This window comes from Taudactylus pleione, unplaced genomic scaffold (assembly GCF_031769625.1).
Source record: "Taudactylus pleione unplaced genomic scaffold, aTauple2 ptg000040l, whole genome shotgun sequence".
NCBI lineage: Eukaryota > Metazoa > Chordata > Amphibia > Anura > Myobatrachidae > Taudactylus > Taudactylus pleione.
The window spans coordinates 10,896,962-10,909,709 of NW_028284442.1; the positions used below are offsets into that span (position 1 = coordinate 10,896,962).

At 41.8% G+C, this 12,748-nt stretch overlaps 1 protein-coding gene across 1 annotated transcript in view; it reads left to right on the top strand.

Moving 5' to 3' along the window:
- LRRIQ1 (leucine rich repeats and IQ motif containing 1) overlaps positions 1 to 12,748 on the top strand; it is a 210,355-nt gene that overhangs the window by 61,448 nt on the left and 136,159 nt on the right. Inside the window, exons 11-13 of the mRNA XM_088455388.1 lie at positions 4,288 to 4,415; positions 7,305 to 7,378; positions 7,465 to 7,558. Coding sequence (XP_088311514.1) covers positions 4,288 to 4,415; positions 7,305 to 7,378; positions 7,465 to 7,558 — 296 coding nt within the window. The remainder of the gene's footprint in view (positions 1 to 4,287; positions 4,416 to 7,304; positions 7,379 to 7,464; positions 7,559 to 12,748) is intronic.

Below are 12,748 nucleotides of genomic sequence, written 5' to 3' on the forward strand. Positions count from 1 at the left end.
ACCAGAAACTTCCCCAATCTCAATATGGGAAGCGCACAAGTGCGTTATCCGTGGTAAGCTTATACAATTGGGCTCCTATATTAAAAAACAAAAATCCGCACAGATTTCGACCCTTTTACAACAAATTAAATTACTAGAGGCGTCGCATAAACAAACCATGTCTAAAGAGGACTATCATAAGCTTATGGAATCTCGTAATATTCTTAGCAAATTACTTTCGAACAACATACAGTTGTCCGTTAAAAAGTGTAGAAGTCGCTTTTATCACTGGGGTAATAAGCCGGGACGTCTTTTGGCTAGAGCGCTGAGAGCCCAGCGAGCATGTGGATTCATACACACACTTAAAGATAGTGGGGGAAGGCCTCAAGTTGAAACCTCTAAACTTGCAGAATGCTTCCAACAATATTATTCTTCTCTTTATAACCTACCTAATACTAATCCTGTATCCTCTAATCCTCTTACTTCACAAAACGTTCTTGATTATTTGGCTTCCATTTCCTTTCCTACTATCTCACCTCTAGATAAGCTGGCGTTGGAGGTTCCATTCTCTGTGCGTGAGCTAGAGTTAGCATTAGCCTCTTCACCTACGGGAAAGTGCCCTGGCCCTGACGGCTTAACCATAGGTTATTACAAGAGTTTCCAGAATAAACTAATCCCTATGATGTTGAAGGCTTTCAACCATATCTCAGTGGAATCGCAATTTTCTAAACAATTCCTAGAGGCACACATCTCAGTCATCCCCAAAGCTGGTAAGGACCCCTCCCTGTGTTCGAGCTACAGACCCATTTCATTATTAAATATGGACCTTAAATTATATGCCAAGCTAATAGCTAATAGGCTAAACCCCCTCATTCCTCAGCTGATACATACTGACCAAGTCGGATTTGTTAAGGGACGGGAGGCACGTGATAATACCACAAAAGTCCTCAATTTGGTACACTTTGCTACTACTCAATCAAAGATCCCTATTATCCTACTCTCCACCGACGCTGAAAAAGCGTTTGATAGAATTAATTGGTCTTTTATGAGGTCTGTGCTGGTACACATGGGATTGGGTCCCGTGACACTGCATAGAATTCTGGCCCTTTATTCCTGTCCTTCGGCGAGGGTGAGGGTCAATGGTGAGCTGTCTGGATCTTTCTCCATACACAATGGCACGCGACAAGGCTGCCCTCTGTCGCCATTGATTTTCATCCTTTGCATGGAGGCTCTGGCCGGATCTATACGCGCCAATCCACTTATTTCTGGGATTATGGTAGGTGAACAGGAACACAAACTGGCTCTTTTTGCGGATGACCTATTGGCTACTGTTTCCCACCCGGTGACGTCTCTGCCTCACTTGATGCATGAGTTTGACCGTTTTGGAAAGTTGTCCAACTTTAAAATTAACTTCACAAAATCTTGGGCCTTAAATCTGTCTGCGCATGCTTCTGTAGTTTCGGGTTTGCAGCCGGCTTTCCCATTCCCTTGGCACCCTTCTCATATTACCTATCTAGGGGTTAAAATTCCTAAAAACATGTCGCATCTCTTTAATATTAATTTTTCTCCCATCCTCTCCTCCATTCGAATGGACTATTCCCATTGGCATTTGAAACAACTTTCTTGGCTGGGTAGAATAAGCGTGGTGAAGATGAATACGCTTCCTAAATTGCTTTACCTCTTTCAGTCTTTGCCCATTCAGATTCCAGATTCCTGGTTCCGTTCGCTAAATGTCTTAATTCAGCAATTTATTTGGTCTAGGAAACAACCTAGGATTAAACGTACTCTTCTAACTCGACCAAAACAACTGGGTGGTCTCCAACTCCCAGATATCAAAGCATACTATCACACTATCCACCTTAATAGAATTCTTGAGTGGACTAGATATAGAGAGGTGAAGCAATGGGTTGCCCTTGAAGGTCGCTTCATGAAATTTCCCCCTGAAATAACACCTTGGCTTCCTTCCATTCCTAAACTAGATTTCCATCATCCAACAATTTCTCCTTCCCTTTCGGTGTGGAATTCTTTAAGAAATCTCCCTTATATTTCTTCACGCTTTGGACCTCTTACTTCTTTTTTGGCTAACCCGGATTTTCCCCCTGGTATTGATTTTAATCAATTCCCTAACTGGGTGCGGGAAGGCCTTTTTCGGACTGGCCAGCTGGTGACTAAGTCAGGTATCAAAGCATTTCTTGATATCCAGGAAAGGTGGTCAATACCTCATTCAGATTTTTGGAAATACCTGCAAGTTCGCCATTACCTGTCCTCTGCGGGTAGAATGAATGTTTCTAGTCGAGATCTCACTGCTTTCGAAAAACTTTGCATTTCACCAACCGATCCATCCCACACAATTTCTGCTATCTACCAGATACTCCTTAACAACCCTTCCTGTATCATACCTCCTTGGGCTAAAAAATGGGAATTAGATTTAGGCATTACCCTCACAGAGCAAGAATGGCAAACAATATTTCTCAAGGCACACTGCAGCTCAACTTGCTCAATTATCAAGGAAACGCAATACAAAATTTTGATGAGATGGTATAGACACCCTACACTATTACATGCCATGTTCCCAACAAAATCCAACTGTTGCTGGAGATGTCTTAGGGCTCCAGGGTCATTACTACATATATGGTGGGACTGTCCACAGCTATCTAAATATTGGTTGGAGGTCATTTCCGTTTCACAACAAATTTTAGGCGCGCCTGTCCCCACTGATCCAGCATTTTGGTTAATAAATTATTCTGAGTCCTCACTGGGATACTACAAAATGTCCTTGCTGCGCCATTTGAGTAATGCCGCAAGAGCTGTCATTCCAATTCTTTGGAACTCTTGTAACCCGCCCACACGTAGGGACTGGTTCCAAAGACTCGATTACTACATGTCAATGGAAGACTCTTCAACCCTCTCCATCAATAGCCCTTTTATTCTCACTAATACTTGGCTTCCATGGTTGGAATACAAAAACTCTATGGAATATAGAAATTATATGTTTCCAGCCGTAATTACCCCGTAATATAGACTGCAGCTTCTTTATATTGGCTAACCACTTACTTTTAAAACATGAAGACCCTTCCCTGTTCCCCCATTTTTTGTTACTTAGTATATAGTTTTTCTTTTTACTTTACCTTCTTTATACTGTGTGATGTGTTTATTGAAATGTAAAAAAGTGGTTTCTAATTTGCGTACATTTGGACACGTACACGTTGATAATGTTTTGCTTCTGTATGATGTACGTTCTTTGTTTGAAACCTCTAATAAAAACAGAATGCAAAAAAAAAAATAATAATGAGATTGTGGGGATTTACAAGGACTTTCATTTTGTCTCTAGTGAGAGACCTACTGTGTTGATATCACAGTTTCTGTGATATGTCTGCATGTCAGTACGTTTTAAAGGTCCCCTATAGGGTTGGTTGTCACCACTAGATGGCATTGCAAATCTGTATAGAGCTGTTCTCTGATATCTTTTTACCCTGCCAAAAAACCCTGGCAAATAAACGGAACATTCGAACCTGTGTAATTCACATGTGTCAGAAATTTAAAGGGATAATATGGCAAGTCTCTCTCTCTCTCTCTCTCTCTCTCTCTCTCTCTCTCTCTCTCTCTCTTTTATAGAGATAGAATGAAGGAAAATTACAGCACTCCAGGAGGTATGGATAAGCAACAGATTGTTTATTATATTAGCTGCATTTTGGGCCTCACATGACCTCTTCTCTCGCTAACAGAGTTTTGATAGATTGCGAAAGAATCCTGTAAGACACAAAACTTTGCTAATGACTTACAATATGCTTTAATAACTTATTGGCTTACCTTATGCTTTTGGAGGAGATTCAGCTCTCATTGCTAGCAGTGTGCAGAGTTTGATGGCAGTCAGACAAGCCAAATAATATTTATAAGGTAATCAGATTTATATAGGAAAGAAAGGAACTCTCAGACTCTCTGAGAAGAATACATAAATCAGCAAATTAGAATAGATCTGCTGTGATTAGCCTTTAAAAAGGTTCATGTGGCTGGGGCAATTGACGATGGACCAGCTGGTTGATCTGATTGTCATGTTAGATTAGCGCTAGGGATTGCCAAAAATAAATTGTCTTGTTTATTTGAAAGTGTCTGCCATCCTGTCAATGCAGGAAAATAGAACCAAACTTACATTGCGAGCGTCATCTTGAAAGTGTCCGTGACACAATATGGTAGCTCCACACAGCTCCTAAAAATGGCCAGCAGTATATATGTATCTTCAGGAAGATTATATATATAATATATATAATTTTTTATTTTTTTTTGTTTAATTTAATATTTCTGTTGCAGATTCCAAAATTGGATAATCACGTGCTCCTGAGAGAAATATATTTGGATGACAACAACATAAATACATTAAAACTGATGTCATCATATTGGTTACCCTTGTTACAGGTTTTGTCAGTATCCCAAAACAGGTAAAATAGATTTCAGATTAATACAGATAAATATGAAATGTGCGCTGCAGATTGTAAGATTTTCTAAGCTTTTATAATGGGTGCTATGAACGCATTCACTGCTGATGTCTGATTCAGGGGAATTTTTTCTTATTCACATGCGTCTATGTCCCACAATGCATGCATCCAGATAGCGTACACACAGAGTTGGAGTTGCGATGGAGGCACACAGGAGATGCATGTGTTCAAAAATTTGTTGAAAATGTAGTGGACGTTCCTGGGAGGAGACAGGGAGGTGGCATGGTCCTTCTTATGGGCGCATTATGGGAGTGTCACTCAAAGTGGTTGCATACACATATGCTCAAACACTCACATAAGAAGCCATGCTCGGATGGAGAATCTGCACCTGACATAGGGCTAGTGCAAGTTTCCATGGTGCGTCTAAAGATGCACCAATCGGTATTTCAGCGTCTACGGACACTGACAGTGTGTATCTCAGTCCTTGCACATTCAGACACATGGATGTACACAGGGAACGACTTTGTAGCTGTATTTGCATAAAGTTGCAGGCGGACGACTGCCAAAAGACCCGGTCATCAGCGTGTCCTTAAGGGTTCTGTGTCATCATATTCACTAAAATCAAAATAATTAAAATACAGTAGAATAAAAGTATTATTATATGATTGTGTGGTAATCGGAGAGAGGAATATAGCTTGGGACAGTTAGAGCCTCTGTTTTCTCTATTAACCCATTCAACTCCATGCAAACTGTGTTCTTTCATACCTCTACATAGTTAGGTGCACACAGCCATTTCACATTTTCATGGTCATTCTTGCATTTGTTGTGCACAGTATTTTTCACTCTGATGAATATTTGCATGGCCAGGAAAAGTACAAATATGTCTTCAAGAGTATAGGCTGTTGTCATCTTTGTACCACTTGTTAATTAGTGTGTACTTTTCCATATGTCCTCCTAAAATAATGATTGTCTAACGTTTTTCTTTTATGTGTGACGTTGAATGTCACAATTTTAAATTTTTTGTTTTGGTTTCATGCACAATTTTTTGTGTGTGGATTTTATTGTGTTTCCCTTATGATATGCCTAGACTGTAGTCTAAAAATGTTGATTATATTTTGAGACTGCAGACTAATGCTGGGTACACATTAGGACGACGGATCGGCCACCCGGCCAATCCGCTGTCCTATCTAACGATTGGTAAGTGCATACACACTTACCAATCGTCGGCCTGATGTGTTGTGATTGCCATCACAATTGGGCACGCATTCACATCTGCCCACTCAGTAAGTGTACCTGTGGACGGCTTACCTCCCATTCACATAGCATGATGCACCCAGGGCCGCAACTAGGGGGGGGCTGGAGGCGCACGTGCATCGGCGTCAGTGTCCTCCAGCCCGGCGCCGCAGGGAGGCTCCAAGCTGGACGCCCGCTGAGATTTTATTACCAGCAGGCGCCCTGCTCCTTCCCTGGAGCGGAGGCTGGAGTTCTCTCCTGAACTCCAGCTTTCCGGCTCTCCGTCATGACGTCTCTCCCATAGTTCCAAGGAGCAGCCGGGCGGACCGGACGCAGGAGCAAGGTGTAAGGTAAGTATTATTTTTTTTCTTTGTGTGTAAAAAGCGGCACTACAGGGCCATTACTATAAGGGCACTACAGGTGAATTACTATAAGGGCACTACAGGGGCATTGAAATATGGGCACTACAGGGGCATTACCATAAGGGCACTACAGGGGCATTACAATAAGGGTACTACAATGGCATTACCATATGGACACTACAGGGGCATTACTATGAGGGCATTACCATATGGGCACTGTAGGGGCATTACTATGAGTGCACTACTACAGGGGCATTACTATATGGGCTCTACTACAGGGGCATTACCTCAGGGGGCATTACTATAGATACACTGCTGAAGGGGACATTACTATGGGGGAATTACCAGGGGAGGCGCCAAATTACTGTCTTGCCCCGGGTGACAAAAATCCTAGTTTTGGTCCTGGATGCACCAATATATCTACAGATATGCAAACAAAAAGTATGATGGTCGCTCACATCAGCTTAATGACATTGCACAGGTGCTTGTAAAGCGCGGGGTTTACACTGAAATACAGTAAAAAAAAGGATATTCCCACCAGCACACTGCAGCAATATCAACAAAAATCCTACATAATAATAGAAATTCAGAGGTATTGGTTACATTTGCAAATATATGAATAAGCGCCCAGCCAACGTCAAGGCTCCTCTATACCAGCGTCCCTAACATTATGGGGTTCACGTCCGAGGCGCAGGGAACCCCAAAAGATGCCAGCCAAGGACCATCCCCAGGGCATCACACGTAAAAGGGAAAAAAGGTGATAGTGAAGTGTAAAGTATAGATGTGTAAAGATAAATCAATAAGTGTTAATATAATGAGAACGAGTTAAAATTACATAAATAATAGACAAACAAATAGAAAGGTGATGAAAAAATATCTATGTGAATTAAGTGGTGATCTACAGATACATTGGGCATCAGCAGTGCTGCACAGCCGATGCAATATATCTGTGATAGACGTCGTTCACAAATAATATCGCTGGTACACAACAGCCGTCAAGCCCACGATATGTCGGCCAGTGTGTACCCAGAATAACAGTCACAGGCCTGAGATTTTTCAATTGGTTAATATCAAAATTTTAAGAAACATCAACATTTTGCAAATCTGTATCTTGTCATTTAAACTTTTGAAAAAAGAGAATATCATACGTCTGACTGTTAAGAACACATGTATACACATGGATATTCGATAGTTTCGAAAGATTGTAATTATTGTAACAGCAATTTATCTACTGATAAAATAAGTAAATCATAAAATATTAGATGATAATAAAAATGTATTATTTGTACAATTACAGCCTGATCCATCTTGCACAGTTTAACACCTTTGTTTCATTGGAATATTTGGACATAAGTAACAACTGCTTCTCAGGTACAGTAACTTAAGGAATTACATGTGCTTTATTTTTCTTACCATTTTTTTATACTGTGTTTAGCATTATTTCTTTTTACTTTTAGAGTTACAGTCCATTACACTGTCTCTGGAAGGTTGTGCGAGCATAAGCAGACTGTCACTAAGCAAGAATCCATTTCTGCAAGAAGCTAACTGGAGGTGAGGCTAATATTTTGAGAGATGTCTTAACGTAGATGACATTGTTGGGAAAACACTGAAGTGGTCTTTGCACCTTGAAACTACAATTTTGTGTAATCAAACAAAGGGTCTGTCAAATAATTATGATTTTCAGTGTTTTTGCTGTTTGGTTTAAAACAGCAAGTTTTGTTTTAAAATGAATGCATGCCTTATATTGCCTTAAAAAAAAAATCTATAGCAAAACTGCCAAAAATCACTGGTTTCTAAAACTAGCGATTCATATTTAAACCCCAAAGAGTCACAAACATGGTGCTTAGTACATTAAAACATACTTGATATATGAAATGAGTTCCCAAACTAATTTTGAAATTCGTTCATATTTTTTTGTCTCAGTTTGATTTATTTAACTTTACAATTTTTTTTTTCATTTTAGTTTCTGTATTATTTCTAGTTAATTGCTGATGTGACATTTCCCACTGACAATATAAAGTAAAATATTCACAAATTGTATGAGAAAAACAGCTTTGTTCTTAGTTTTCTCATCCTACACTAGGAATGATTTTTAGTAGGGATGTGCAGGCTCGGATAGGTTCGAGTTTGCACGTTGAGTTCGGATTTTTCCCTCCAAAAAAACGGAACTCAGAAAGAGGCAAAACGTCATCTTGCGTGGACGAACATCATCATTCCTGGTCAAAAGTCCAGGAATGATGATGTTCATCCATGCAAGATGACGTTTTGCCTCTTTCTGAGTTCCGTTTTTTTGGAGGGAAAAATCCGAACTCAACGTGCAAACTCGAACCTATCCGAGCCTGCACATCCCTACTTTTTAGTGCATATTTAAGAGAGATAGGCATAGTCATCTACAGTATGTGCATTTGTTTCCACATTTAAACAGCAGATGTCCCTAAAATCAACCCTCAAATGTTATCTTTTCAGTAGCTCCTGGGTAACCAGCAGATGTCAGCACAATCCTTCTTCTTTCAATGCAACTACTGTAGCTAACAATAATAGACTGCAAATCTGTGTGTCTCTAGCAAATAAAAGCATGGTGATTTTGTTCATATTTTGATGTTACAAACTGTACCTGAGAGGTTAGTGCATTTAGCTACAATGTAATGGTGTGTTGGGCATATACAGTATGCTAGTGTAGGCAATTGCAGAGAATTGGGGTCCCTTGACAACGGGCTACAAACTTAAATGTTTTGATTAAAATAAGAACAAACTACCCATGCTTTTATTTGCTAGATACACCTAGATGTGCAGTCTATTATCGTTAACGCCGTTAGCAAAACTCTTTCTGATTTGTGTACATATATGGCATTAATACTGCCATGTAGCTGGTAACATGTACAATATGTGTAAAAACGACCACTGGCATATTTCTTTCCCACTACTGTAGCTATCTTTTATTCACTTTCTTTATATACCAGTAGAGGGCACTGCAATTAATCTTTGTTTCTGTGTCTCTAGATTGTGATAGCTTTCAATGGATTATTATTCTAATCATTGATAGTATTAATAGCTTTCAATGGTTTCTTATTGTAATCATTGCTAGAATGAACTGATTATACCACTATAAATTTGTAGATGTAAACAACTTCTGCAAAGTGTTTGTTGATTTGTAATAGGTTTTACAGCAAAAGGGGTTTTCTCACTTGCTGCTTAAAAGTTAACAAGTGAGATGTATAAGCACCAGGGGCAGAAATAAAGGAGACAACGGGAGGTTCTAGCACTGAAGGAGGCACACTGACCCTCTCCATTGCTCCAGGTTATGCTTTATATGCTCCCCAGAGCAGAAATAAGTAGGGAGTCCAGGAGGCATGTGTTATGCTCCTCTCTATCCCAGGGACCCCACCCTGGAGTCTGGTCTCTCCAACAAGGAAACTGCACCAATGTACATAAAAAGGGCAGAGGAGAGGCTGGAGTGCATGGCCCCTCCCTCCTTTGTTGATTCTCTCCCCTCTAACACACGGGACCTATTTTCATTACTTTTGCTGTGAGAGCAGCAAATAGCAAGAACAGAAGACTCTGATCAGCAACAGGTAGTGTTTGTGTGCTGGGATGTTGGTAGTTAATTAGGGGAAGACTGTGTGTCTGGTTGCTGCTTCTGGGGTGTTGACAGTGATTGTAAGGGAGGAGAGTGTGTGTATGGGTGCTGCTAGGGTGATAGTAGTGAATGTGGGAGGGAGAGTGTGTCTGGGTGCTGCTGCAGTGTTTGCAGTGAATACAGGGGGGTGATAGTGTGTCTGGGTGCTTCTGGGGTATTGGCAGTGAATGTGGGGGTGTCTTTGTGTTGCTGGGGTGTTGCCAGTGAATGCAGGGGGGAGGGTGTGTGGGTTTTGCTGGGGTGTTGGCAATGACTACAGGAACGGAGAGAGTTTCTGGTTTCTGCTGGGGTTTTGTCAGTGAATGCAGGGGAGTGTGTGTGTGTGGGTGCTAGGGTGTTAGTAGTGAATTCAGGGGGCAGGGGGTGTGTCTGAGTGCTGCTGGGGTGTTAGCAGTGAATGCAGGGGAAGGAGAGTGTGTGGGTTCTGCTGAGGTGTTGGTAGTGAATGCAGGGGAGTGAGTGTGTGTCTGGGTGCTGCTAAGGTGTTAGTAGTGAATTCAAGGGGGGAGAGTGTGTGTCTTGGTGCTGCTGGAGTGTTAGCAGTGAATGCATGGGATACAGTGTTTGTCTGGGTGCTGCTGGGGTGTTGTAAGTGAATATGGAGGGGGTGAGAGGGTATGTCTGTGTACAGCTGGGTTGTTGGAAGTGAATATTGAGGAGGAAAGTGTGTGAGTGAGTGCTGCTGGGGTGTTGGTAGTGGATGTTGTTTAGGGGCAGTGGGTGACTGCTGCTGGGACTGAGGTGTTGGTAATGAATGCGAGCAGAGGATGTAGAGTGGGGGATACACACAGCTATCTCGCCTCTGGGTTCCTGGTATGAACTTATGGCCCTGAAAGGCACAGGGTGGTTTTTTTACATTATTTCTTTATAGTACTTCTTAAAAAACTTACCCATGATCCTAACACTCTCTCCAACTACCGACCCATCTCTCTCCTCTCTTTTATCTCCAAACTCCTTGAACATATTGTTTACAATCGCTTTACTTCCTTTCTTTCCTTCCACTCCCTCCTTCAACCTTTTCATTCTGGCTTCCATCCTTTCCACTCCACTGAAACTGCACTCACGAAAGTCAGCAATGACCTTCTTGCTGCCAAATCCAAGGGCCACTACTCTCTACTCAATTTCCTTGAGCTCTCTACTGCTTTTGACACTGTACACCACCCTCTCCTCCTGCAAATTCTTCACTCCCTTGGTCTACGTGACACTGAGCTCTCCTGGCTGTCCTCCTACCTCTCTGATCATTCCTTCTCTGTCTCCTTTGATGACTCCTGTTCCCCCCACTTCCATTTACAGTAGGTGTTCCCCGAGGTTCTGTTCTCAGACCTCTCCTATTCTCCCTCTATACTTTCTCTCTAGGTGAACTCAACAGCTCCTTTGACCTCCAATATCTTCTCTATGCTGGTGAAACTCAGATCTCCCTCCCCTGACCTTTCCCCCCTCTCCTCACTCATATCCCCAACTGTCTCTCTGCTATCTCTTCATGGATGTCCCAGCTCTTTCTTAAACTTAATATGTCTAATGACTGAGCTGATCATCTTCCCACCCTCCCGCATAACCTAATTTCCCACATTTTCATTATTAATGGATGACACAACTATCTCCTCTAGCCCCAAAGTGCGCTGTCTTGGCGTTATCCTAGACTCTTCCCTCTCCTTCAAACAACACATTCAACACCTCCCGCAGTCCTGCCGTTTCCAAGAAAATATTTCCAAGATCTGACCATTTCTCACCCAAGCTGCTACTAAAACCCTTATCCACTCACTGGTCATCTCCAGATTGGACTACTGTAACCTGGCCTACCTGACTCCCACATCTTTCCAATCCAATCTATCCTCAGTGCTGCTGCTTGGCTCATCACGTTTTCCAAACGTTCTACATCTGCCTCGCCTAGCCCACCACTGGCTCCCTTTCCTCTTCAGTGCCCAATTCAAGGTTCTTACACTCACTTACAAAGCCCTCACCCATTCCTCTCCCATTTACATCTCTGACCTCATCTCCTTTCACACTCCCATCCCCCCTCTTCGCTAAAAAAATACACATTGCCACTCCTGCCAACTGATTACTTCCTCCCACTCCAGCCTCCAAGATTTTGGCCTTGCTGCTCCTTACCTTTGGAACTCTCTCCTTCCCATCAGACTCCCCATCTCTCTGCAAATCTTCAAATGGACTCTCAAGACCGACTACTTCATCAAAGCCTTCCAGCTCTCATCCTAACCTTCTGCTACTTGCTCTTTCCTCCCTGCCTACCCTATCTGTGTAACACTTTTTTGCCCCTCCCCTTTAGAATGTAAGCTCTCACGAGCAGGACCTTCTTGTGCTTCTCCTTAAATATACTGTCATCCACTCCTCACTCAGGCACCAAACACCTGGTTGCTAATGCCCTGTTGCTTACTTGAGTGTTATGATCACTAATGCAGCAATGTGTATAAACTTTGTATTATATTGCATTATATTGTACTGTGAGTCACTTGTTACTTGTTCTCTTATTTGTCTATGTAGTTTGTAGGGGCTCGAAACACTTGTGGAACCATATAAATAAAGGATGAGAAAAATAATAATAATTATAATAATAGTAATAATAACTTACTCTTAGGGGTCGATCTAATTAGCCGCGATGATCTCACAGGCGCTAGTCATCACGGCAATGGCCGCACTTTACGGCAGCCCGAATTTGCAGAATTTTCTTCTGCAAATTTGGGCTCAGAACGGGCCGCGAAAGGTGCGAGATGTCGGTCCGTTGCCGGCGTTTTAACGCCGTTACAACGGCAACTCGCACCCTTCGCGGTTACTTGGATTGACCCCTTAGAGGTCTATTTAATCATAATCTAAAATTATTTGGAGATAATTAGGTTTAGAACTCGCATTGAGTTCTACCTACTTACTGAAGGAATTCATCATTCCTCCTCTCCCTAAACATCCTTTCCAAAAAGTTGTCATATTTGCGATGACCGCTTTTCAGAAAATAGATATTTTTCTCTGCCTGCTCCTACTTTAACACTGCTGTTATGCATGCTGCGCATACGCCGCTTCCATTCAAAGCAGTGACATATGCGCAGCATGCATAACAGCAGTGGCAAGTGTTTAATAATATTAAAAAAAGAGAA